The sequence below is a fragment of the Mauremys mutica genome, chromosome 4 (genome assembly GCF_020497125.1).
Source record: "Mauremys mutica isolate MM-2020 ecotype Southern chromosome 4, ASM2049712v1, whole genome shotgun sequence".
NCBI classification, from domain to species: Eukaryota; Metazoa; Chordata; order Testudines; family Geoemydidae; genus Mauremys; species Mauremys mutica.
In genome coordinates, this window is record NC_059075.1 from 156,620,736 (window position 1) to 156,646,021 (window position 25,286).

The 25,286-nt window shown below is 55.8% G+C and overlaps 1 protein-coding gene across 1 annotated transcript; it reads right to left on the bottom strand.

Moving 5' to 3' along the window:
- Nucleotides 1-1,268: 1,268 nt before the first annotated feature.
- LOC123368994 (carnosine synthase 1-like) lies at nt 1,269-23,641 on the bottom strand. The gene is made up of 9 exons (XM_045014364.1): nt 23,606-23,641; nt 22,165-22,417; nt 21,764-21,853; nt 15,546-16,033; nt 14,942-15,140; nt 14,167-14,252; nt 13,069-13,300; nt 11,331-11,602; nt 1,269-8,058 (listed from the first exon to the last, which is right to left on the bottom strand). Exons 1-9 carry the CDS (start codon nt 23,606-23,608, stop codon nt 6,823-6,825), a joined length of 2,859 nt encoding a protein of 952 aa, XP_044870299.1. The 5' UTR covers nt 23,609-23,641; the 3' UTR covers nt 1,269-6,822.
- Between the last annotated feature and the right edge of the window lie 1,645 nt (nt 23,642-25,286).

Consider the following 25,286-nt stretch of genomic DNA (forward strand, 5'->3'; position numbering starts at 1 on the left):
AATGTGTTCCTGCTTAGTTTATCCCACATGGGGAGTTGATCAGGAATAGATATTGCACTTTAAATTCCCACCTTACCTTAATCCAAGTCAGCTTTCAAGTGGAGACGAGATCTGAGCTGCTTAACTTAGTCCAAGACCCCAATTTTAGAGTTGGAGGGGGGCAGTCTGTTTCCCTATAATCCCTGTGTCTCTCTCTTCTCCTGCCAGCTGAGGCAGATCTTTTACCCCTCTCCAAGTTCCTTTGTCTGTCCCAGGCATCCTGAACCCAGTCAATCCAGGAAGGGCGTGGATAGACTTCCCAGCAGTTGTTCTTTGCATTGTCTTTTAACCATTGGTAAATGGGGTGAGGGGCTCTCTCCAGCTCAGTATTTACCTGTTGGGATGGGACATAGAGCAGATTGCAACTGTCAAATACTTGGGCAGCATTATGGCCAGTGCTGAAGGATTCTCAAAAGATGTGACCGTTCATACAACAGCAGCTACTTCCATGTTACTGCAGGCCCTTTGGCAGCCTCTTTGGAGACCCCAGGACATCAAGCTTGCTATGTAGCTGCAGATCTATAGAACCACAGCAGTGAAACATGGGCGCTGAGGAAGACTGAAGAGCAGCAGAAGGATTATTTAATTTTCATTGTCTCCATCAACTGCTCCATAGCAGCAGGTCAAGATCAGCAATGAGATTCATAACTGAACCCAAGCAACTGCCTCCATCAGCACAGGTTTCTCTTTCCTGGTGCAGACACATTCTTAGGATGGAGAATGAGCGAATTACGAAGTGTGTTTACCCAGGAGTGCTGCTACCTTGCCAGCGATCACCATAAACCCAAGATCTTAAGGACCTAGCTAGAGATCAATCTGGGTGGCACATGATCTGTGAGGCCACGTCCCTGGGGATTTGCCGGGGTGATGATGTGGGGGCTCTATGAGGTGTTTGTTTCTCTTGGAATGAACCACCTTTGTAATCACAGCAAGTAACACACAATTGAACGAGCAGAGGAACGTATAATATTCATAAAATACAGACATCTTCCCAGGGAGGCCACAGCACCAAAGAAATCTCCCCTCCTATTTCTGTCCCACAATTGCTTTGCAAGCCATGCTACGTCCCTAGCAATTTGGTGGCAGAGAATTTCATTAAGGATGATCAGAAATCAGTTCACCCTGTGGCACTCTCCTCAGCCCCCTCTGGCACCCTTCCTCCCTCCTTTCCATGATCTTTAATCTGACCCACCCCCACTCCTGCCTCTCCCTGTCAGGTGCCTGTAACTGGATCTCAGCCTGGCAAGGGCTCCAGAGAGCCAGCCACATGATACTGTGGGGCTGCTGGCAAGAACAGCTGGTGTCCTCAGGAATCCACTGAGTAGGACAGTTCTAAGCAAAGCTGATCCTGCTGCCTGTGGGGGGGTGGGGGGTCTGCTCCTCCCTCTTCTCTTTAATCCTTCCCCTGGCGTATGTGGGGCAAGTTTCCCAGGGAAGCTGGGGGACCTGCCCTCCTTTTAGGATATTAGCAATCTGTCCAGAGGATATGCTGTAAATCAGCTTGTAAAAGAGAAGATCTAGGACCTGTGTTGGGGTGGGTCAAGTGAGATCAGAATTAGGAGTATGCTCATACCACTCACGCACTCTGTGTTATGACACTAACTGGCCCAGCCTCATTCTTCAGGGCTATACTTGAGATGTTTTCAGCAGATGCCACCATTACACACTCTTCAGTATGCTAGCAAGTTCTGACTCTTGGGAAAATATACTGGGTGGTTGGTTGTTTTGGGTTCTGCAATGTTCTGGTAGGCAGTGATCCTGGGGGTGAGGGAGCTGGCTGAGCAGTGGGAAAGTTTGCTGTCTGCCTTGGGCTTTCACTGGAGTTAATTTCTGAAGGCAGAGTTGATCCTTGTGAACCAGGCACTGGGGTTGGGCTGAGCCACATGGAAGCACAGATTGCCCTGTGTGCTGTTTGACCACCTCTGTTTCAGGACTTGTGTATGTAAATAAAGTGAGTTACCTTAGACTATCCATACTCCACATCACTGATGTCTCTTCTGCTGGGAAGATGATCTGCAAGGTCTCAGAGGTCAGCTGCCCCCAGCAAAAGGGCTATGCTGGTGCCAGGACTAGGTCACTGATGTCAGAAGGGGCAGAGATACCATACAAAAACACTGTAGTCCTTTAGAGGAGGATTTGTGGCTGGGACAGAGCAGGATATGTTAGGGTTGGAACTAGCATGAGCACTGACTGGCAGGGGAGAGCATCCAGTGCTGAGCCCCCACCCTACTCCCTGCAGCACAGTACGTGTGCACCTCCCAACCCACACACTGGGGAATTGGGGTCAGCACAGACTGCTGGGGACAGCACCCAGTACTGAGCCACCAGCATGCTTCCTGCAGCACAGCACCGCCCCCCAGCACCATGCTGCTTCAGCAGCAGAAGGGGAAAAAATGAGAGGGGATCCATCACCCATAGTCAGAGCTCAGTCTCCTCTGCCTCTCAACATGCGGGGTTAGGGAGGCTCTGTGTCCTGCAGCTCCAAGGCCTTGGTCCTGTCATTAGGAGTGTCACCGGCAGGCTCAGCAGCAGCCCCATGAAACCTGCTCTGCGCTGGGCTGGGCACTGCAGGATGCTGCTGAAGCAGGGACATGAGACCATGCTAGCTCTGGATGCACAGCCGCCTCTCCCTAGGGGCTGCCTCTGTCCAGTGCTAGAGGCAACATCCTGCTTGCCCCTTTGGGCCACTGCTCTGCAGGGGAGGGGGGGTACCCTCAAGGAGTTGGGCATTCCTCAAAACTGGGCATGGGGTAGCTCCCTGTTCCTGTCGCCATCCTGCTGGCATGTGAGGGGTGGTCTTAAAGCAGCAGGCTCCCCCACATCTTTCCCCAGCTGCTGGCGGGACTTGGGGATGCCCCTCCAAATGACATGGTCTAGGTAGCCTGCCCTTAACACTTGCCATGGCTGGAGGCAGGTGCAGGGGCGTCCAGGCTGGGTGGGGGGGAGCCCCAGGGCAGCAATGATGCAGGGAGGGATTAGGTGAGTTTGGGATTCCTGCCCCCCTCCCTGCCCTCACATACCCACACCTCCACTTCCATCCTGCTTGCGGGGGGTCCCGAGTTGAACTGAGGGTGTTGCAGGCCCCATGCCCAGGGGGATGCCCCTGGGAAGTGAAGGAAATTCTAGGGAAACCTAGCAATGCCTGGGTATGGAGGTGAAGCTGGCATGGAATTCTGCCAACAACTGGTGAAGGCCAATGAGAGGTGGGTGGTGCTGCTGGCTGGCCTGAGCTGGCCTCCTGGCGGGGGGCAAACAGAAGTGTGAGGATTGGAAGCCACACAGGCACTGGGGAGACAGGCACCAGAGCTGACAGCAGCTCCTCATGCAGGGATCTGTGCCAGGGCCCCTGCTTGGCAGGGTCTTGAGAGATGAGCCCAGTTCTCCACTGCAGAGCTTTGCACTGTCCCCCATCAGAGCCAGGATATTGGTCTGGATGGATCCAAGGGTCTGATCTGGGGTTGGGGGGGGGCGGGGGCAGATATACAGGGCTGGCTGGGCCCATGGGTCTGATCTGTGGCAGTAATTCCTTCACTCCAAACTGGTCAGAACCCCAGCATTTTAGGCAGCCGAGTCTGAATCCCAGGGCCCTGGCTCAGGCCCCTTTAGGTAATAGCTGGGGAGGGTGCTGGATGGGCTGATGCTCCCTTAACCCCACATGCTGTTTGTGCCAGAAGTGCCAGGGTCTTGGCCTCCAAAGAGGCACTAGGCAAGTCTGGGGGCAGGGAAGGAGCCTGGTGAGGGATCCCAAGGCACAAGGTGACTTGACCATTGTTCAGAATGGAGCTGGGGCCAACTGGGGCACCCCAGGCTGCCCTGCCCTCCATTCTGGAGTGGGCTCCAAGAAGTTTGCTGAGCCGGGAGGGGAAGCCCAGGAGGTGGACGGGCACTATGGGCTCTGTCCAACCACAGCAGCTGCTGGAAAAGACAGGGTCACAGAGAAGACAGGAAAGTGACCCCTTGGCAGAGCGGGCCTGGAGAAGACTGGCCACCACCACCATCATCTTCTCTGCTGTGGCGCCTCCAGTTGAGACCCAGGAGGGGAAGGATGGAGGGAGCTGGGGCCCAGGTAGCCCCAGGGGAATGGTGCTGTGGCTCCCATTGTGCAGGAGGAGTTGCTTGGATGGACCCTGCAGACAGGAGAGGCAAAGGGAGGTAGCTGGTGGTGCCTCCTCATTTCTCTGCAGGCCACTGGCTCCCTCCACATCCTGTTCTTCCTTGGCTGCTGGATCTTCTTCCAACCCTGCTGCAGCTCAGGGTGCCAATAATGCCTCAAGGACCCACATATTTGCACATGGCATTTTATTGGGGAGGGACTACTTTGTCCATCTGCTGCCGGTTACAGAGGCGGCAGAAGGACACATAGGTGGGGAGTGTCACGAGGAACTCCAGCCCATGCTGACAGGGGGACGGGCTTGCTAATGCCCCCGTCCTTGGGTACCTTGGCATGGTATGCCATGGCTACAAGCACCATGGTGATGTCACTTCCCATCTCCCACCCACCTCCCTCTGCCCTGGTTCAGGCCCTCTGCCCCTTTAAGACATCACAATTTCCAGATGCTCCTCCCCTCACCAATGATGTCATCATTCCCAATGATCTCACAATCTCTTGCTGTGACAGCAATAACACCAGTCAGGGAGGAAGCAGCAGGAATCCATGGGCTCTTAAAGAGGAAGAGAACCTGACTAAGCTTCCTTTAGACCTGAGTCTTGCTTCCTTCTGCTTTTGCTAGTTTGTTATTGTAGGGTCACGGGAGCTGCACAGGCTGGTTTGTTATTACAGAAGTCTCTCTAGGTGCCATGCACTGGTTTGTTATTGGAGAGTCACTCATGGACACTAGGGCTATGCATGCTGGTATGTTAATATTGTAGGGTCTCTCATGGCGCTGCACGCTGGTTTGCTTCTATAGGATAATTTAAGGATGCTAGGAGCTGTGCTTTCTGGTTTGATATTATTGTAGGGAGACTCAGGGATGCCAGGGCAGTTATTGAAGGGTCACTCGGGCTGCTATGCACTGGTTTGTTATTGTAGGATCACTCGGGGATACTAAGACTATGTGCACTGGTTTGTTATTATTGTAGGGTCTCTCAGGGCACTGGGTCACTTATGACAGGGTCACTTATGGATGCTAAGGGCAATGCACACTGGTTATTATAGGGTCACTTAGAGGCACTGGGGCTCCACACGCTGGTCTATTATTGTAGGGTCACTCAGAGGCACGGGGGCTCAATGCTCAGGTCTGTTATTGTAGGGGCACTGGGACTCCAAATGCTGGTTTGTTATTGTAGGGGCACTGGGGCTCCACATGCTGGTTTGTTATTGTAGGGTCACTCAGAGGCACTGGGGCTCCACATGCTGGTTTGTTATCATAGGGGCACGGGGGCTCCACGCTCTGATTTGTTATTGTAGGGGCACTGGGGCTCCACATGCTGGTTTGTTATTGTAGGGTCACTCAGAGGCACTGGGGCGCCACACGCTGGTTTGTTATTGTAGGGTCACTCAGAAGCACTGGGGCTGTATATCCACAGCCCTCAAAACTGCTGGGGGGTTGGGCCTGCTTTGTTAGTGTAAGGTCTTTGTCCTTCCCGGGGGCCAGGCCTGCTAGTTAGTTAGCATAGGGCTGCTCTGGAGCCCTGTTATTGCTTGTTAGCATGGCTAGGGTTCCATTATCAGTGCAGGCTCTTCCCGTGCTGGGGCTGCAGGCTCAAGGGGGTGAGTTCAGTGTCTCAGGTTCAGTGGGTTTGTAGGTTTCCTAATGAGGAGTTTGCATAGGGTATGTGTTATCGCAGGGTCCGTGCTAGGACTTGGCCCACAATTGTTTGTTATTGTAGGGTTGCTGACAAGCATGGGAGGGGTTGCATGCGGTGGTTTGTTGTTAGCTGGTGGGTTGCTGATGAGCTCGTGGGCAGGTTGCATATGGTGGTTTGCTATCAGTAGGGTTGAGTACCAGAGGGGTTGATTACAGTGGCTTGTTATTGTAGGGTTGCTGGCAAGGGGGTGGGGGGGTGTACAGTGGTTTGTTATCGTAGGGTTGCTGACAAGCACGGTGAGGAGGTAGCATACAGTGATTTGCTAAGGTAGGGTGACTGAGGAGCATGAGGGGGGAGCAGGGAACATGCTTACAGTTGTTAGTTACTGGAGGGCCACTTGTAGCCTTAAGTCTCCACTCCTGGAGGCTCCAGACCCTCAGTCCTTCCCCTCCCCCCATGGCTGAACAGACACTCCAGAACTGAGCTCGTGCCCAGGAGACTGGGGTCCGTGACATACAGCCCTTCCCGGGGCTGGTGGCCTTGGTTGCGGGAGTCAACTGGAGGATCTCATTGGGGAAGAAGGGGGCAGGGAGGAGTCTGCAGAGAGGGTGGGGGACCCCTCCAGGGATGGGACAGGTCAGCTGAGGGAGGGAAACTAGAGGATCAGGACAGGGCAGCTGGGGCAGGGGGGAGCTGGAGGAGCCCCAGAGGGAGCAGAACAGATGCCATACTGGTGCAATCCCATGTCACACACACATAGGTGGGCGTGGCTCTTACCAGAGATGACACCAGGGGCCCCCTCCTGGGGGGGAAAAGGGGCAGCTGTGGGTAAAAAAAAAAACACACACAACACTGGGATACAGAGGAGCCACGTAATGCAAGCACCGGTGCCCCGGCTGGTGGGGACACACCAGGGAGGGGGAGGCCAGGGGGCTCCTCCAGGACCGGCTCTGAGCCCAGCAGGCCCTAGGGAGAATGGCGGGGGAACAGGACAGAGGCAGTGGGGTGGCCCCCTCCCCGGGGGCTCCCTGGGTGCTATTTGAAGTGAGAGAGGAAGTGGGTGACAGGATAGTGGGGCGAGTCGATACCCAGCACCTGGCAGACACCCAGCAACTTGAGGCAGGCCTCGCGGCGGCTGGGGCTGGCACAGGCCACGTTGCAGTAGGGCTCTTCGTATTCACGGGCAACAAGCTCATCCTCCAGCAGGTTGAGGCGGATGATGCCACGCTCATGCAGGGCCTGCAATGTCTCCACACTGGCTGTGGACTTGAGGGCCTTCAGGTGCTGTGACACCACGCACATGACACCCACCAGGTGGGTGCGTGGCTGGGTATGGGCGGGCAGCAGCGGGGGCACCCCACAGGCCACCATGACCGAGGCGAGCATGATATCCACTCCGTAGATCTCCTGGATCCAGTCGCGCAGGTAGAAGCCACCCATGCGGGGGTTGATCTCGATGAGCTTGGGCCCAGATGCCGTCAACTTGAGCTCCACGTTGAAGACGCCGTTGGTCAGGCCGCAGCCCAAGCAGCACTGGTAGGCGGCACGCACCAGCTGGGCCTCGCGGTCAGGCGCCAGGCAGGTGGGCATGCTGGCCGCCGTCTCAGTGAAGTGGGGCACGCGGGTGGGCCCGTTGTCGGAGACGAAGGCGGCCAGCATGCGCCCATCATAGATCACAATGTCCACGTCGTGCTCAGTACCGGAGACATACTCCATCAGCAGCATGGCGTTGCCCCAGCCCAGCCCGATGCCTGGGTGATCCGTATCCTCCCGCAAGTCCCGTGAGATCTTCTCGAAGTGCAGGTGGCACTGCTGCACGTCCTCCACCAGCTTGACCCCCACGGCGCCCGCCCCGTACTCTAGCTTCATGACGCCGGGGAAGGAGAGATGGCGGGCAGCCCGCTCCACGTCAGCGTGGCTCTCCAGGTGGCAGCAGGGAACGGCATAGAGCGCCTCTGAGGCCCAGCCAAGCGGGGCTTCCTTGCGCCGGCGCAGCAGGTGTTGGTGGGTGCGGCTCTTCTGCTTGGCCACCCGCATGGCGGCCACCGGGCTGCAGCGCAGGCCCAGCTGCTCACACACCAGGGCTGTCAGCACCATGCAGTCGTCCCAGTAGGAGAGGCAGCCATCCAGGTGCAGGCCCCGCTCCCGCACCAGCGCAACCAGCCGCTGGGCATGCTCCTCGTCCCGCTTGTGCTCCGTGGTGTCATAGTGGATGAAGGTCTGCACCAGCTGCGAGGCAAAGTGGTTGGGGTCCGACTCCACCAGGTGAATCTGGAGCAGGTGTGGGGGGGGGGCACACAGAGAAGGAGGGCGGGGGGAGAGATGCAGAGAAATGGGAGAGAGACCAAACAGGGGTCACTAAGGACTGGGGCAGGACAGGCTCCCTGCCCCCTCCCCCAGGCACCACAAAAATGAGACTGTCCTTGGGGATGGATCCATACCCCACGGTGGGGATGCAAATAGGGTGTTCTATTCATATCCAGAAACCCGGTGTGGGGGAGATGGAATGGTCCACGTGCATCCAGACCCCACTGGGGGCAGGAGATGGAGGAAAGGTCCAAGCATTTTTAAGAAGGGAAATGGGATGGGTCCATGGGTGCCCATGCCTGAGGGGTGTGGGAAGAAGATGGAATGTTCCATGTGCATCCAGAGCCCATAGGGGGCAGGAGATGGAGGAGAGGTCCAAGCATTTCTAAGAAGGGAGATGGAATAGTTCATGTGCATCGAGGGAGGCCCCAGGGCCGGTGCAAGGATGTTTCGCGCCCTAGGCAAAACTTCCACCTTGCACCCTCCCCCGTCCCTGAGCACCCACCCTAAGGCGCCCCCCCCCCGCAGCAGCTCCCCCCCTCCGCCCTGAGGTGCCCCCCCCACGGCAGCTCCCCACCCTCCGTCCTGAGGCGCCTCCTCCGCTCCAGCTCACCCCTGCTCCGCCTCAACCCCAAGCACGATGTGGCTGCTTCACTTCTCCCACCTCCCAGGCTTGCGGCGCCAATCAGCTTAGGCGCCGCAAGCCTGGGAGGCGGGAGAAGTGAAGTAGCCACGGCATGCCCGGGGAGGCGGCGGAGCAGGGGTGAGCTGGGGCGGGGAGTTCCCCTGCGTGCCGCCCCCGCCCCCTTACTTGCTGCAGGCAGCCCTCCCCGCGCTCCCCTGCCCCAGCTCCCGCCATCTAAATGCCGGCGGCGACTGGGGCGGCCGAAGATCCGGCCGCCGCAGTCGCGGCCGAAGAAAATGCCGCCCCCCAAATCCTAGCGCCCTAGGCAACCGCCTAGGTTGCACCGGCCCTACATGGCCCCATGAAGTGGGGAGGAGAAACAGAACGGTCCATTCACATCCAGGCCCCATTGGGTGGTGGGGGGAAGAAATGGTCTACTCACACCCAGGTTCCATATGGTAGAGGGGAGGAAATGGAACGGTCCACTCCTGCCCAGGCCCCATTCAGTGGGCCGGGGGAGAAGGTGGAATGGTCCACTCACACCCAGGATGGGTGGGAGGATATGGAATGGCCCACTTGTGTCATGGAGAGGATGGAATGATCCACTTGTGCCCAGGAGGGGTGGGACTGGGAATGGTCCACTTGTGCCCAGGCCCCGTGGGATGCGGGGGAGGAGATGGTGTTCATAGGCCTGATGTGCCCAACCCCCTGGGGCATTCCTGGGCCCCAACGCAAGAGGAGATGGGACGTTCCGTCCAGGTTGGGGGGGCGAGTGCATCTGCACATTCAACGCTTTTCACGAACAAGCCCACTGTGGTTGCTTCCAGTTCTGTGCAGGGGCTTTGGGACGGGACCAGCCGCCAGAGGGGCGGGGCCAGCACTGACACAGAAGGGCACCCCAACCTGCCTAGGCTGGTTGCCACCCTGGGCACAGAGGACCAAATCCCAGCCTGGAACCAACCTGGAGCTGCTGTCAAGAAAGTAGAGCTGGGGAAGTACACAGGAGTGCCCATAGCCTAGGAAACTGCACTCAGCATTAGTGGCAGGGATACGGGGCTGTGCCATGGGATTCCTTTACTCACATCTCTGAGCAGAGTCAATTTGCTTGGGATTTGTGTGTGGGGCATGGGGGGGGAGGGTGTTCCTGAGAGAGCCATGAGCTGGCCTCATGAGATCTTTAACTCCAGGAGCTAACAATGTCAAGGCTGAGGAGGGGGATGTTAACTCCAGAGCCTAATGATCATGGTGTGGAAAATGTAACTTCCCTCCCATGAAGTGTCCACTCTGGAGCCCAAAGACAGCAGCACTATTAATTATTCCACTGCTGATCAATTTTCCAGGAACGTCCTGTCATTCCAGGGCTGTGGGCAGAATTGCCCACTTTTCCCCCCTCCCCTCCGCTGGGGCTGGAGATGGGCCAGACTACTTGCTCCTACTTGCACAGTGGTGTGACACTGGGCTGGGATCAGACCATTCCATTACACAGAATGCAGCAACCATCACAGACTGTATTTGCCTCAATTCAGTGTGGGGCTGGGACCTGGTTCTCCTCTGTCTGGGGTCAAGCACTCATCTCCCCTGCCCCACACCACTCCCATCCCATCCCTAGTATTCCTTCCCCGGCTGACATTCAGGCCCACCTCCCCACGTGCCCAGACGGCCTCAAAGCAGAGGCACGAGAGGGCACGGTGAAGGGAAGGGAGAGTGAGAGCTGCAGGCTATATGAATCATCCCAGTGATTTAAAACAGAGAGGTTCCTGGGGGGGAGATGAGACACCGGTGGGCCAGTGACCTGGGGCTGTGGGCCAGACTGGCAATGGATCTGATGGTGGGTGGACAGCCAGGGGTCAGAGTTAAGGGGGCTCCCTGATGTGCCCCTTGATGCATTACCACCCCCTCAGTAAAGAGAGGTCTGAGCTGTAGCCTTAGGCGATAGAGCTGAAGTAGCAACCTGCACAAAAGTAATCATGGTTAACACTGGCTTATGTCCCTTCCAGGGCCTGCTCAGCTCCCAGGACTTGATGCTGCACACAATGGGCATGGAAAGCTCAGCACTCCAGAGATCCTGCCCCCAATCAGTCCCCACATTACCCCAGTGCCGGACCTCCAGCACGCACCCTGACAAGGGTCAGGACAGACAGGACGATAATCCCCGGCTCACCCTCGGAGAAGCACTTTCCCATCCACTTGTGACCTGGGCTGTGCTGCAGCAGCCCCATGGCAGAGGCTGAGGTGCAGTTTCTCTCCAGCTGGGATGCAGGGGGGGACTCCTTTGTGGCTGGGATGTGGGGAAGACTCGGGGGAGTCACCCCATGGCTGGGATGTCAGAGGGGGCTGGCTGGGATGCAGGGGAGGCAGTGAGGAGCACTCCCATGGCTGGGATGCTGGGGGCTGGCTAGGATGTAGGGGAGGGGCAGAGAGGACTCCATCCTGCAGTTGGGGTGTGGAGGGTACATCCCCACCCTCCTCCGTTGGCTCTGTCTTCCCTGATGCAAGCCATGCCATGTTGGGTCGGACCCAGGGCTATGGAGAGCCATCTCCCTCGGCCCCGCTCCATGGCGGAGGGCGGGGGCTGCGCTGGGCAGCGTGGGGCCCGGTTTCCGCATCTTACTTTTAGCCCGTAGGCCCTGGCCGCTTCCCAGACGAACTTTTTGCTGACTCCTCCGGCCCCGATCACCAACACGTGCTTGCCCTCCATGAGGTGACACTGTGTACGCCGCAACATCGTCTCCACCAGAGGACGCGAGGACTTGCCTGCCGGCATCCCCACCGCCTGACCCATGGACTCGAAGAGTGCGCAGGTCTCCAGGCACAGCTGAGAATTCATCTCCAGAGCCATCAGCTGCAGCACCTGCTCCGACGAAGTCAGGAGGAAATCCACGCCTGCAATGGGGAACAGCCAAGTCAAGGAAACAGCCAGGATGGGTGTGCAATAGCAGTCAGGCCGAACTGGAGAGCACAACACGAATTCAGAGACCCTGACCAGACCCCCACAGGAATTGCAGGAGGTGCTGGATCAAGCAAATTCATAGATTCCAAGGTCAAAAGGGATCCCTGTGATCATCTAGTCTGACCTCCGGTACAGCACAGGCCACAGAGCTTCCCTGAGCTAATTCCTGTTAGAATGAGAGTGGATCTTTCAGAGAAACATCCAATCTTGATTTAAAAATTTACCCACAGCCCTGGGTAGGGTGTCTTCTGGCCTTAAACTCTATGAAAATAAAGGGGGTAGAGAAGACAGGTCAGGGAACCTCTCCTTTCCCCCTCTCTCGTTATACAGGGACAGATCGATGAACCTGAAAGGTGGCAAATTCATAACTGATCCAAGGAAATACTCATTCTCAATTGCCCTGTGGGACTCATTGCCACAAGGTCTCAGTGTATCCAAAAGCTTAGCAGGATTTTTAGAAAGAGGCCTGGACATTTACCTGGCTGAGGAGACCATCCAGAGTTATGTTAAAAGGAAAATTTTAAAGTCTAACTCCTTAGAAAGTTTCACAGGGGTGGGTTATTCCAGAACACCCCCTAGGACAGGGGTTCTCAATCTTTTTCTTTCTGAGCCCCCCCTCCCAATGCTATAAAAACTCCACAGCCCAGCTGTGCCACAACAATTGTTTTTCTGTATATAAAAGCCAGGGCTGGCGTTAGGGGGTAGCAAGCAGGGCAATTGCCTGGGGCCCCACACCACAGAGGGCACTGTAAAGCTAAGCTTTGGCTTCAGCCCAGGGTGGTGGGGCTTGGTGCCCCAGGCTGCAGTCCCATGCAGCAGGACTTCAGCTTTCTGCCCTGGGCCCTAACAAGTCTAATGCTGGTCGTGCTTGGCGAACCCCTTGAAATCTGCTCACAGCCCCCCAGTTGAGAACCACTGCCCTGGGAGGCTCCTTCTCTGGCTGCTTCATGGCAAGGTGCGTGGGTATTGTCAGAGACGGGAAACCAGGCTAGATGGGCCATTGCTCTGGACATGCACGTGTGGCTACAGGCCTTTCTGAAGGTCCCAACTGGTCAGTGAATCCCTGCCCATGAAGGTGCCATCCTCCCCTGGTCCTGCCAAGGGCAGCAACGCCCTGACCCTTTAACAGACCATGGGCCAAAGAACTAGGGCCCGGTCCCTACCCCAGCCAGGCTCTTCGTGCTGGGGCAGTTGAGGGCAACTTTGGCCTGCGAGGGGGAGGGTCTCTGCTGGGGCTGAGGCGACACAACCAGCTTCGCCCTACACCGCCCATTGTGGGGTGCACTGGGAGGGAGCCCCTGCTCTGGATCCTCCCTGGCCGGATGAATAATGATCGAGTCCCTGTGAATCTGTGACTCCCCCTAAATAGTTAATGGCAACGATTGAGAAGGCAGCTCACCAATCACATCCGTCTGGGCCCATCGCCCGCCCCGCTGCTCCACCGACAGCCCCGCCTCCATCTCCAGGAAGGCCGTCATGGCGGCCTCGGCCTTGTGCTTGACCTGGGCACGGATGGCCGCAAGCTGGGCCTCATCTGTCATCCCCTGCTGCCGCAGGCCGCTCTCCAGGCTCTGGGGCACCATGGCCTGGTGCTTCAGGGGCTTATCAGCCCGTCCCACGCCGCACACCACCTGGGGGGGGGGGGGGGACGACAAAACCCGATGCCATGAAAACCCCGCACCTCCCCCCTGCCACCACACGCAGTAGGAGGTGACTGTGAGGTCATCCAGTGAACAAGTTTGGTGCTAACCAACCAGATCCTTTGCTTGCCTCACTGTTCCAAGAGCCCTGATTGGCTGAGGCTCTTTCCTCCCGCTCAGAAAATGGAATGTACCATGTGCAAGAGTGGGTGGAGGGGGAACATGAGACAAAATAAACCCAGCCCAAAGCCAGCGGCACACTCTGCAGACAGGAGGATAAAGGTGAGCTTATGACCTTTGACCCCCACCTGGCCTGGATTCAAAGGTCACAAGTGACAGTGATGATAAGGTTTTTCATTTTGAGATTTTTGCCCATCATATTCAATACATTGTTTTTTGGACCAAGTTAGTCATGAAAGGTTCCATATAACTTTACCCATTGCCCTGAGCCAGCCAGTCGCCCACCTGGGCCAGATCAGAGCCAGCACCCCCTAAAGAAGAAAGGCCCCATGCCCCATTCCCTGCCCTCTGAGCCAGGCATTCCCCCCACCCTTGGACCAGATTGGAGATGGTGCCCCCTAGAGGTGAAAAATATCATATCCCATTCCTCGCCCTAGCCAGTCCCACCCTCTTTGGCCTGGATCAGAGCTGGCACCCCCTAGAGGGGAAAGGCCCCATACTACATTTGCTTACACCCAGGGATGCTGCTGTATTTGTCTCTGTCAGGGCAGGAGTGATCACCAGCTTCTCACCGTATCAACCATTGCCCTATTCTGAGGCTAAGTGGGGGCATGGGACCCAGCCAGCTGCATTGGCAGGGCGGGGTGAGGGGCACGTATTCACGGCTGCCCCATTACCTGGCTCAGCAGAGGCTGGTCACCCCAGGATCTGCAGACGACAGTGCAGATCCGGATCGCCAGGTCAGGCCTCGGAGATGTGCTGCCTGGGAGGGGTGAGGTGAGGAGGGTCAGAGGGGTAGGAAAGGAAAGAGGGAGAGGGGGAGAGAAAGACAGATAGATAGGGAAATGGAGGACAGACAGAGAGAGAGAGAGAGAGAGAGAGAGAGATGGAGAAAGAAATGTGGGGATGGAGAGGGGAGAAAAAAAGAGATGGGGTGGAGAAAACAAAGGGAAGGTATGGAGGGGACAGAAGAGAAAAATGAACGGCAGAGGAATGGAGGGGGGTAGAAGGAGATGGAAAGAAGCAGCAAGGGGGGCAGAGAAAGAAATGGCATCGGGATTCATGCAAATCAGCTGCACAGAGTGGTGCCCTCCGTCCTGAGGGATTCTGGGATTCCGGTAGGGCCACCACCCACTGAATGTATGGCAGCTGTCCCCCACTGCCCAAAGGGATTCTGGGATTCCAATATGACAGTGGTTCCCCCTGTCCCGGGGCAATATGGCAGTGACAGCCACCCCAGGGGATTGTGGGATTCCCAATTTGGCACATGCCCCTTCCCTCCTCATGTCCCAAGCTAACCCAACTGCATTCTGCTTTTTCCCAGATCTTGCCCCATGGCGCCATCTCCAAAGGCTGGGCCAGGGTGGGGATTGGAGGTGGGCTCAGTGCATCATAACGGCAGCAGGGACAGGTGATGAGGTGTGAGCCTCTCTGGCCAGGGGGGTCCCTTACTTGGGGAGGTGCTGTTGGGGGATTCGGGCTGGGTGAGGCGGGCAGTGGGGATGAAGGCCTCCAGCAGGGCGCTCTCCTCCTCCTCCAGGGTCTCCAGCAGTGCCAGCACAGCTTGGAGCATGGCAGCCTGCTCCACCTTGGCATGGAAGGTCACAGCATGGGCCCCACTCCAGCGCCAGCCCGATGGCTTCACCACCACCTGCAGGGGGCGACAGCACACTGCTCAGTGGGGCCAACCAGGCACAGCCAGTGCCCCCAGCTCTAGGCCCCCCCCCATCCCTACCCATAGGGCTTCCCTCTCGCCCTTCCCCATGGATCTCACCCTCTTACAGTGCCCCCTTCCTCAGCTGAAGGGCCCCCCATAGACCTCCCCTTCTGGCTGTGGGTCCTGCCTCCCAACAGGCTCACCTGACTGCAGGGGTTCCCCCAACTCCTGGCTGTATGCTCCACCCCCAACAGACTCATCTGGATGTAGGGCCCTGCCCCCTTCCCTCACCCCCAGAAGGCTCACCTGACTGCAGCCCCCTCCCAACCCAGCAGACTTACCTGGCTGCAGAGCCCTGTCCCCGTCTCCCTCCCCCCCCCCAAATCCCGGCAGGCTCACCTGGCTGTAGGGCTCCATGGCGCTACCCTGCAGGAAGGCCTCGATCTCCTCCTGGATGAGGTTCTCCTGGCCCTCCTTGCCGCTGAGCTCCACCATGCGGACGGAGCGCTCAGTGGTGACGTCCCGCAGTGGGCGCAGCCGCTTGAAGGTGAAGGCCAGCGTGGGCGGCACCCCCACCTGGGCCCGCTGGTCCAGCAGCTGGCGTGTCAGCAGCTTGTCCTCCAGCAGGCGGGCCAGCTCCCCCGAGCCCCCCGTGGGGCAATCCAGGTCACGTGCCAGCTCCCCCGCTGACTGCCCGTGCTCCTTGCATGGCCCAAAGGAGCCCATGAAGTAGGTGACACGGCGCGGGGGCGAGAACTCGTCCAGGCATGTGCGCCCACCCAGCTCGAAGGAGACAGCCTTGGAAACCAGCAAGGACGACTCGCCGGGGTGCTGCTCAGAGGGCACCTTGGCCAGCCAGCTGGGCGACAGGCACAGCAGCATGTTACCTGGGGTGGGGGAAGAGATGTGGAGAGATGGGGAAGGGCAAGGGGATACAGAGAAATGGAAGGGGGAGGTCCATGGTGAAGGAGGGGGGAGAGCAAAGAGGAGGGGGTAGAGAGGAGGACAGTCTGTTACCATTACATCACCAGCAGCCAATCAGAAAGCCAGAGAGCTGCTATTTATACAGCAATTAACTGACTTTCCTCTCCTCTCCCTACACCTCACAAGGTAGGAAGGTGCCGGCCTGTTTTGTACTTGGGAGTTCAGTAGGGGGTGCTCTCCCCAAGCACTCATTGCTTCCCCAATGCTCCAGCACCCCCCAGCATAGTATTATGGGGCACTATGCTGCAGGAAGCAGGCCAGGGTGCTCAACAGGGGGCGCTCTGCCTTTGCAGTCTATGCCCCCAATGCCCCAGTGCAGAACTAGGGGGCACTATACTGTAGAGCGTGGGGGGCACTCTCCCCTTGTACTCAGCACTAATTCCCACTGGGGGCACTGTGCTCCTGGTGCCACCTTAAATAAGAGACACAAACCAAGATCTTTAACCACTTGTGGCACTCTGACATGTGGAGGAGTCAAACTCCCTTCATTGCATTCTAGGCTTCCCCTGTGGCTCTTGTCCTGCTGTGGGGTGGCTCAACAACTGCCAGACCCCAAAGGTGGCTGCACTGCAGGGCCATGAGAGGGACCCCCTGGACAGCATGTGTCAAGCAGCTGGATTCTCCCCAGCGAGCAAAGAAGGCCCTTGGAGCTCTTCCTTATCAATGACTGATGAGGCTGAGCTGCTAATTGTATTTCCCCACAGAGCTCCCACCCCGGGCTCCGGCTTCCTGTCAAGGGTAAGCAGCTTTAACAAAGGCAGGAATCATCCCGGGGCCAAAGGGAAACTTGAGCTGCTTGGCTCCAGTTCCCAGCACCCAGCGAGGGAGACCAGGCATGCGAGTGCCAGGAATGTGGAACAACTGCTGACAGCCCTCCACTTGGGCCCAGGCTGGAGTCCTTCAGCCCAGGGACCTTGCTAGGACAAGGTTACAGCTGAGAGGAGAGGCAGAGCCAGAGCTGGTCAGGGGTGTAACAACAATCTTCAGCCTGCACAGAGAGCTAGGGGCGGCCAGACCAGGGTTACGCTTGCTCCTGCTTCCCCATTCCCCCCTGCTCCAATCCACCCCACACACACACCAGCTCCTCCCTCCACTCAGCCCTCCCCATACACCATCCCTTCTCCATCCACCCCACATACACGTTGGCTCCTCCCCCACCCCCCACATACCAGCCCCTCCCCCATCTGTCTCCACCACACACACACCAGCCTCTCTCCCTACCCACCTCCCATATTAAACCTCCCTCTATCCACCCCCACACACAGACTACTCCCCATCTACCCTTATCCACCCCCTGCCCATGTCCACCCCCCCTTTGCTCCTATCCATTACCCCCCACCCTTTGGCCTATATACCCACCAGCAACCTCTGATCCTAGACATCCTCTGGTTCCCCTGACCACCTCTCCCCCTATGCTGCCCTTGCCCTGCTCCTCCTCCCTTTGATTCCAGTCAGTTTCCTCCTCCCGCGCTACTGGGGGGGGGCAGGGTTCGTCATTGAGAGCACAGGAGAGAGAGTCCCCCAGCTCTCAGTTCTGGTGCCTGGCACCACCACAGCTGGGAGCAGCAATGGCTGGGAAAGCCCCGCTCAGCCCCTGCATCCCCAGGCTGGAGCATGCCCAGTCACTCTGTGGGGCTGACACATGTGCAGCCTGGCGGAGTGGATGGGATGGGGATGCTAAGTGAGGACGGAGTCCACAGAGGATTTAGCTGCCCAAATCCTTCCCAAGCACACGCACGCTCCGATTTTTCAAAGGCTGATAATTTGGCCAAATTTGGTTGCCTTCCCACAGGGCCAGCAAAAGGCAAGTCCCTGACACCCGGGCGACCTGTCTCTCCCTCCCCCCCCCCCCCCCGCCGCCCCCCGGCCCACCAAATTTCTAGTCCAAGCTCCAAAGCTGGGGGTGGGGGACTAGAGCATTTCAGAGAATTATTTTTTCACAACTTGTTCCCCCCCCCCCTCCCCTAGAAATGGCTAAACCATTTGGGCTGAAATTTCCCCCCAAAAAACCAGCCTGAATCAGACACCCACCATGGAAGAGTTTTGCAACTGAAAACAGGGTCTTAGAATGGAAAGTATCAGGCAAACTTTATAGGCAACTTTATAGGCAAGTGCTACTTGCTCCAGGGCCCTTGGCTGGGTCTCATGTAGAGCGGCTGCCCCAACTCAGATGGGGAGCAGACCTGATCCAGCCATGTCCCTGTTTGCAGTGCCTCCAGGGCTAGGAACCCTCCTCACCAGCCAGATCACTGGGCCCTGCTTGAGGGGAGGGAGGGGAATCAGGAAGTGAGGCACCCAAGGGGGGAGGAGGAGCTGCCCTGAGCAGCCAGTGGGACTATTTTCTCAGGCAGATTAACATGTATCTCTGAGGGCTGTGGATGCACCCGTGGAATAGGTCCTTGCTGACTCAGAAGTGCCATTTGAATAGAGAGATCCTGGCATTCAGTGCTACCCCTTTGCAGCCTCTCTGGACCTGCAGAGTCTATAAGCTCCACAGGGGCAGGCAGAGGAGCTGGAGTCAGAATTCCCCTCTTGAGGGGATAAACTCTCCTCGACGCTTGCATAGTTTGCAAATTGCAGTTAAGGGACAGAGCATCCATTTGCATAACTCTCCTGTATATATTTCCCTAGAACCCCTCACCTCGCAAACAGTACATCCATGACTTTTTTCTGAACTGATTTTTACACCCTAATCTACCCACGTGTGTGTGTACATACACATACTGGTTTATATGCCCAATTATAAAGGGTAATATATTTTTCCTTTGGCATTTATCCTAAGTGCAGTGCCTCACACTCATTGGTGCTTATTTCTGCTGCTGCCTAACAAAATGTGTAACACTTAAGAGTAGAACTGGACAAACTGTTTCGGCTGCTGCATTTTTGGCTGAAAAAATTTGATTTGGGTCAACATTTTGCAGATGTGTTAAATTTACCTAATTGTTTTGGTCAAAAATCTTCCCTCCCCTGCTCAAAATTCCAAAATAATCAAAATGTTTTGATTTTTTTTATTAAATCACTTTTTGCTCAGAAACATACTTTGATTTTCTTAGAAATGTTCAAACAAATTAAATGTTTCATTCAGCCCCAACTAAATTTTTTATATATATATTTTAGTTTACTGAATGTTTCAAACTTTTTTTCCAGACCAGCCAGCAAATGGAAAAATTTGTTATTCCCACAGCGCTAATGAAGAGCCTTTGTTTCCTTTCATAAACCAAACAACACATAAGGAAATTCCTAGATTAAAAAAAATTTTGCTAACCCAGAATTTGGATGGTAAATAGCTCCAGTTGATTTAAATGGTGTTATTAGAACATCGTAGTTCAATTTTTTTTTTAAGTTGGAAAGTCAGGAAATTGGAAGGTTCAAGGAACACATCAAAAAGTCAATTCATAAATGTCTTGGTTATTGTTCTACTGTCCCTATATCTTGACTCTGCTCCCAATGTAGATTGGGGGTTAAGCAGGCAGGTTTATAAGGGGCAGAGTTAGGATCAGAGGATGGTGGTCAGGATGTGATGCTAGAAACTGAGCTGAATTCTGACTGTGACACTGCACCCCATATTCTTCATAGAGATATTGTTATGGTATGGGTATGGCATAACTAAGATGTGTTATATGTAAGATGGGTCATGTGAGATATCATTGGAAAAGTTATGATGTACTGCATATGATTATCCTATTTGTATGCAAGTATCATTTTTGTATCTAAAGTTAAGAATATTGACTATACATCTGTACTACAAAAGTGTTTGCAGCTGGGGAATGCCCACTAGACAGAATACAATCAGTCTAGCTGGCTCCCTGTGAGGAAAAGCCATTAGAAAGAACAACAGGTCTCAGAAGATGTTTATCACCCACAGAGAAGTCTTCCTGGGGACACTACAATCAACCTCTGACTCATGGCTGCTTTGACACTGCAGGGTCATGTGATCAAGTCATCTGGTACTGGATTCCATGATAGAATACCAGTATTTTTCCACTGGGGGTGTGAGAGTCCCGTCGTATGTAAAACCTATTTAAGGCAGGGGAGTAATATATTCAAGGTGGTTATTCACTGAATTCTCACCCAGGATGACTGCTGGTAAGATCTAAGAAAAAAAGACTGAGTGGGGGAGAAGGACTGAGCCCAGGCTGGAAAGGTGTCTGGCCTATGAAAGAAATACCTGGAGTTTTAAGCTGCAAGCAAGAGCAGCTCACCTTCAAGAATTTCTGCAATCTGCCTAAAACAACATTCTTCAGATGCATGGAGTGGGCTTTTACCCACGAAAGCTTATGCCCAAATAAATCTGTTAGTCTTTAAGGTGACACTGGACTCCACGTTGTTTTTTGTGGATACAGACTAACACCACTAGCCCCCTGATACTTGGTGAGAAATTATTACTTGTAACCAGTTTATTTAATAATTTAAACTCAGCTTGCATGTTTGTTTTATTTGCTTGGTAATCTGCTTTGATCTGTTTGCTATCCCTTATAATCACTTAAAATCTCTCTTTTGTAGTTAATAAACTTGTTTTTGTTTTCTCTTAAACCAGTTTGTTGAATTCATAACTGGGGGGTGGGGGGAAGCTGTGCAGATCTTCCTCCACAGTGAGGGAGGGGGCAAATTTCAATGAGCTTATGTAACCCACCCACCTCCTGGGTGTGGTGTTCTGTAGTGGCACTTGAGACCACTTAGAGAGCAATTAATGAGTCTGCTCTACAGCCTTAGCTAACAGCCAGGTTAGTTTATGCGGTAGAGGCTTGTGCACTAAGCGCCAGAGGTCCCAGGTTGATCCTGCCTGCTGATGACTGGGCTCTGTTGGCATTACACTTATGTTGCATAGTTCTGTGTGTGCAGCACACGATACAATTTTGGGTTTACACTCCATTAGGGGGGTGTACTTGAGTGCTGGGCAATTCCCTAGCTGAGCTTTCCCATGCAGAGCTGATCTCGGTGTCTGGTTTTGTCCCTACTGGTGTGTGTGTGCTGGTGGAGGCTTCAGGGCCTGGCTCAGCAGGACAGTAACGGAGCACAGGCTGGTGGGTCTGGCAAGCTCAGTAGTACCCAGTACATCAGGTGGCACCCCGGACGGGGGGAACCCATCACACTGACATTTTCAAGTAAATAATAGGTTGTTACAAGAAGGAGGGTGAAAGAAAAACAAACAAACAAACAAAAAACCACATTCTCCTTAACCTTGGATAGGACAAGAAGCAATGGGCTTAAATTGCAGCAAGGGTGGTTTAGGAAAAACTTCCTAACTATCAGGGTAGTTAAGCACTGGAACAAATTGCCTAGGGAGGTTGTGGAATCTCCATCACCGGAGGTTTTTAAGAGCAGGTTAGACAAACACCTGTCAGGAACGGTCTAGCTATTAGTCTTGCTGTGAGTGCAGGGACCTAGTCTAGATGATCTACTGAGGTCCCTTCCAGTCCTACACTTCTATGATTCTTCTATGATTTTGGGTTTAACACCATAACATCCTATGTTTTATTACAATCCCCTGGCTGTGCCAGGGTTGGTCCCAACTGAGCACGTCAGCCTGGGTATTCAGGGCAAATGGGGCACCGAATTCCCACCCATTCCTTGATTTAGGGGGAGGGGGAAACTCACAGCGCATGGGCAGGGATACAGGATGTGGCACTCACCTGGGCACTGGGAGCTGCCCTCTAGCAGCACAGACAGGTACGAGGTTGGGGATCCCAGGATGCAGATGGTTACATCCCCCGAGCTGAACCCTAAGAGATACAGGGGAGAAATTAACCACTTATTCCCGACAATGGCACTGTGCTGCCCTTTAGGCCTTGGTGCTAAGGGATGCCATGCGGCTGCCCTTTGTACCCCAGCCGTGCCCCATCTCCCAGCCTGGTGCTAGGAGGTGCTGTGATGCTGCCGCCCTTACCCTGACCATGCCCCACCTCTCAGCCCAGCACTAGAGGGCGCTGTGCTCCCAGATCCCCCTGGGTTGGTGCCACAGGAGGGGTTTCTGTAGGGCGGTGCTGTGGCCCCAGCATGCGAGCGGTGGCACCCTGGGTGGGATGGCATGCACCTGTTCTGGGCTCCTTGGTGCGGTCGACTGTCTCCGGCAGCCCCTCCTGCTGCAGGGTGCATTGCAGCAGGTCGTAGTAGTAGGTGGTCCAGGCGTGTGCCTGGGTGTCCTCCGGAGAGAACTTGCAGTCCAGAGACACGTCCTGGCGCCAGGAGGGACACGGGGGGCTGAGCGATGGCAGGGGCTCCTGCTCAGCCCAGTCCAGCTCCTTCAGGATCAGGGGCTGATCTGCATTGATCTGATCCAGAGCCAGCTGCAAAAGAGATGGGGATGGGAGTGTGAATCCTGGCACTAGTGCCCTGGGGTGCAGATCCCCCTGGAGGCCAGGCTGGGAGTGTTAATCCTGGTGCCCCAGGGCATGGATCCCCCTGGGGGCGGGGCTGGGAGTGTTAATCCTGGTGCCACCCTGGGGATGGGTGTGTGAATGCTGGTTCTGGTGCCTCAGGGCATAGATCCTGCTGGGCAGGGGCTGGGCGTGTGAATGCTGGCACCCCAGGGCATGGATCCCCTGGGGGCAGGGCTGGGAGCGTGAATGCTGGTGCCCCAGTGCATGGATCCCCCGGGGGCAGGGCTGGGAGTGTGAATGCTGGTGCTAATGCCCCAGGGCATGGATTGCGCTTAGGAGCAGCATGGCTCTGGCTGGGAGTAAATCCCCACAGGGTGGGTGAGGCAGGTGCCAGCTGCCTGGAGGCAGCAGAGGCCATGGCAGGGGTGGGTTTTCAAACAAAGCATCTCTTTTTCCTCCCCAAAGGGGGCGGGTCACATGGGGCTGGAGCTAAGCGGCTTGAGGAACAAGGCTGTAAACAGATCAATCTGCCTGGGTCAGTGAGCTGGGGGAGGGAGGCAGGAGGAGAAGTAGGGAGAAGGGGAGAGATTTCTGCCTCCTGCTGGGACACCCCACTCCCCTCTTTCTCCACCCACACCCAGTGCAAGACCTCCCCAGAGCTGTTGTGCAACAGCGCCCTGGCACAGCACAGCTGGGGCTTCAGTGCTGTGATCTTCCCCACAGCATGCCCAGCCAGAGCCCCAGTGCTGTAAGCTTCCCCACAGCAGTGCCCTGGGATTCCTGGTGCTGCAGTCTTCCCCACAGCAGTACCTGGCAGTGCCCAGCAAGACCTTGATACTGCAAACTTCCCCACAGCAGTGCCCAGACAGCAGTATGGCTAGAAGACTCCCACACTGTTATGGTAATTTGCAGGAGTCTCTCCATGTCTGAGGGAATCAGACACCATTTTCCCCTTTACTAGCACTGGTACAGCAGGGCCTGCTTCAGACCTCCCTCCTCCCCAGCTGGACCCCCCCCACACACACTTCCTGCCTCCAAATCCTTCTGCTAAGCTCCTGGGGCCGAGGACACTGGCTCCCACTCAGGACTAGAGGGCCCAGAAGTGGTTTTTGGTGACGTGAGGCTGGATGGGGAAGAGGAGCAAGACAAACTCACCATCCTGCCAGCAAAGAAGCTGCAAGAGAAAAAAAAAAAGAGAGAGAGGCACCAGTTGCAGGTTTCCATGGGCAAGGGGGAGCAGCCTGTCACCCCATCTTCCACCCACAGGGGGTACCAGTTGCATGCACTGCTCAGCCCTCATCCCGCATTCACTGCACCCACAAAGCTGGGGCAGTTCCAGTGTCAGGCTCCTGCGCCCACTCCTGAATACCCGAATACCACTGCTAGGATAGCAGGGGCTGTAGATCAGGATTGAGGGGCACCAGCATTGCTCTGTGTGGGGAGCCCAGGGCTGGGATAGCAGGGGCTGTGGATCAGAATTAAGGGACACTGGCAAAGCGGTGAGCTTTGTGACCCCCAGGCGTTTTAGCTGAGCTGCCCCTGCTCTGAGTGTCAGTGATGTCAGTGTCAGTGCCTCCTGTCTGGGCCCATGTCCCGGCTGCTCGCTGTGCAGTTCCTCCTAGCCACTGAGCTGAGACACTCCGAGGACAGAGTCTGATTAAGCTAATCCCCTCAAACCCCTGGTGCTGGCTCAGCAGGGGCTACAGGGCCCCTCTCCCTAGCCCCACTGGCTCAGAGCTCCCTGCCCCTGGGATGTTTGCTGAGGAACCAGTATCCCCAGGCCCCAGGATCCCAAGAACCCAGGAGTCCGAGGCTGGTGTCACACCCAGCTGACAAGGCAGGATCGTTCCTCATGGGAGCAGAGCTGGGCCGGTGCTTCGGCCTCTTCCCTTGGGACAGGGCAGAGGAACCATGAGAACGAGAGGCTGAATTTATAGCACGTCCCTCACTTCCCTGAGCCAGGAACAGAACCCAGGAGTCCCAAGCCTTGGCCATCAGCCCATCCCTCCTTTCTTATCTTTTCTCCAGCAGCTGCCATTCCCTTGCCCTTCCCAGCAAAGCTATTCCAGGGCAAACTTCTCCCCCGCACTCCCTCCTGCCCCTGGCAGTGAGGGTTAAGGTCAGCTGTCATGTGTAGCTCCTGGGCCAACTGACTGGTCACTGTGGGGCTCTTCTCAGACAGTCCCTGCCCTTCACCCACCAGGCACCACCCCCAGGGCTCTGGGCTGGAGCTGGGACACTGTGGGGATGCTTTGCTGCAGAGAATGGGGCGGTGTGCCATGAGATGCTTCCTTTTGGACATATACCACAGCCCTGTCCCCTGGGGGTCAAAGGTCCCATTTGGACACAAGTATCAGAGGGGTAGCCATGTAAGTCTGGATCTGTAAAAGCAGCAAAGAGTCCTATGGCACCTTATAGACTAACAGACGTATTGGAGCATGAGCTTTCGTGGGTTATGCATCCGACGAAGTGGGTATTCACCCACGAAAGCTCATGCTCCAATACGTCTGTTAGTCTATAAGGAGCCACAGGACTCTTTGCTGCATTTGGACACAAGTTGAGGTGTTCTGGGCAATTCCATTCTGCCTCCTCAATCCCCCCCAGAACCAGTCCCAGATGGTCTCTCCCCATTGCCTCTTCTGCACAGGTGTGCAATGGCACTGTGGGCTGTTAATCAGTGCCAGGCCCCACCCCAGAGGCAGCTACACCTCAGCACAGGGTAAGGCATTCCCTCTATACACAGCTGCCAGCTCTACCCTAGAGATGGCTGCACCGCAGCACCTAGTGAGGGACCCCTGCCATGCTCATAGCACACCTCAGAGGGTGTAAGGGGGTG

What these genes read in the sequence shown, in the direction of transcription:
- LOC123368994 (XM_045014364.1), bottom strand. An exon ending in CCCCAACAGCACCTCCCCAA is followed by an intron (nt 14,253 to 14,941) that starts GTAAGGGACCCC and finishes CACCCCTCCCAG; the next exon opens with GCAGCACATCTCCGAGGCCT. An exon ending in CCAGGGCCTACGGGCTAAAA is followed by an intron (nt 8,059 to 11,330) that starts GTAAGATGCGGA and finishes CACCTGCTCCAG; the next exon opens with ATTCACCTGGTGGAGTCGGA.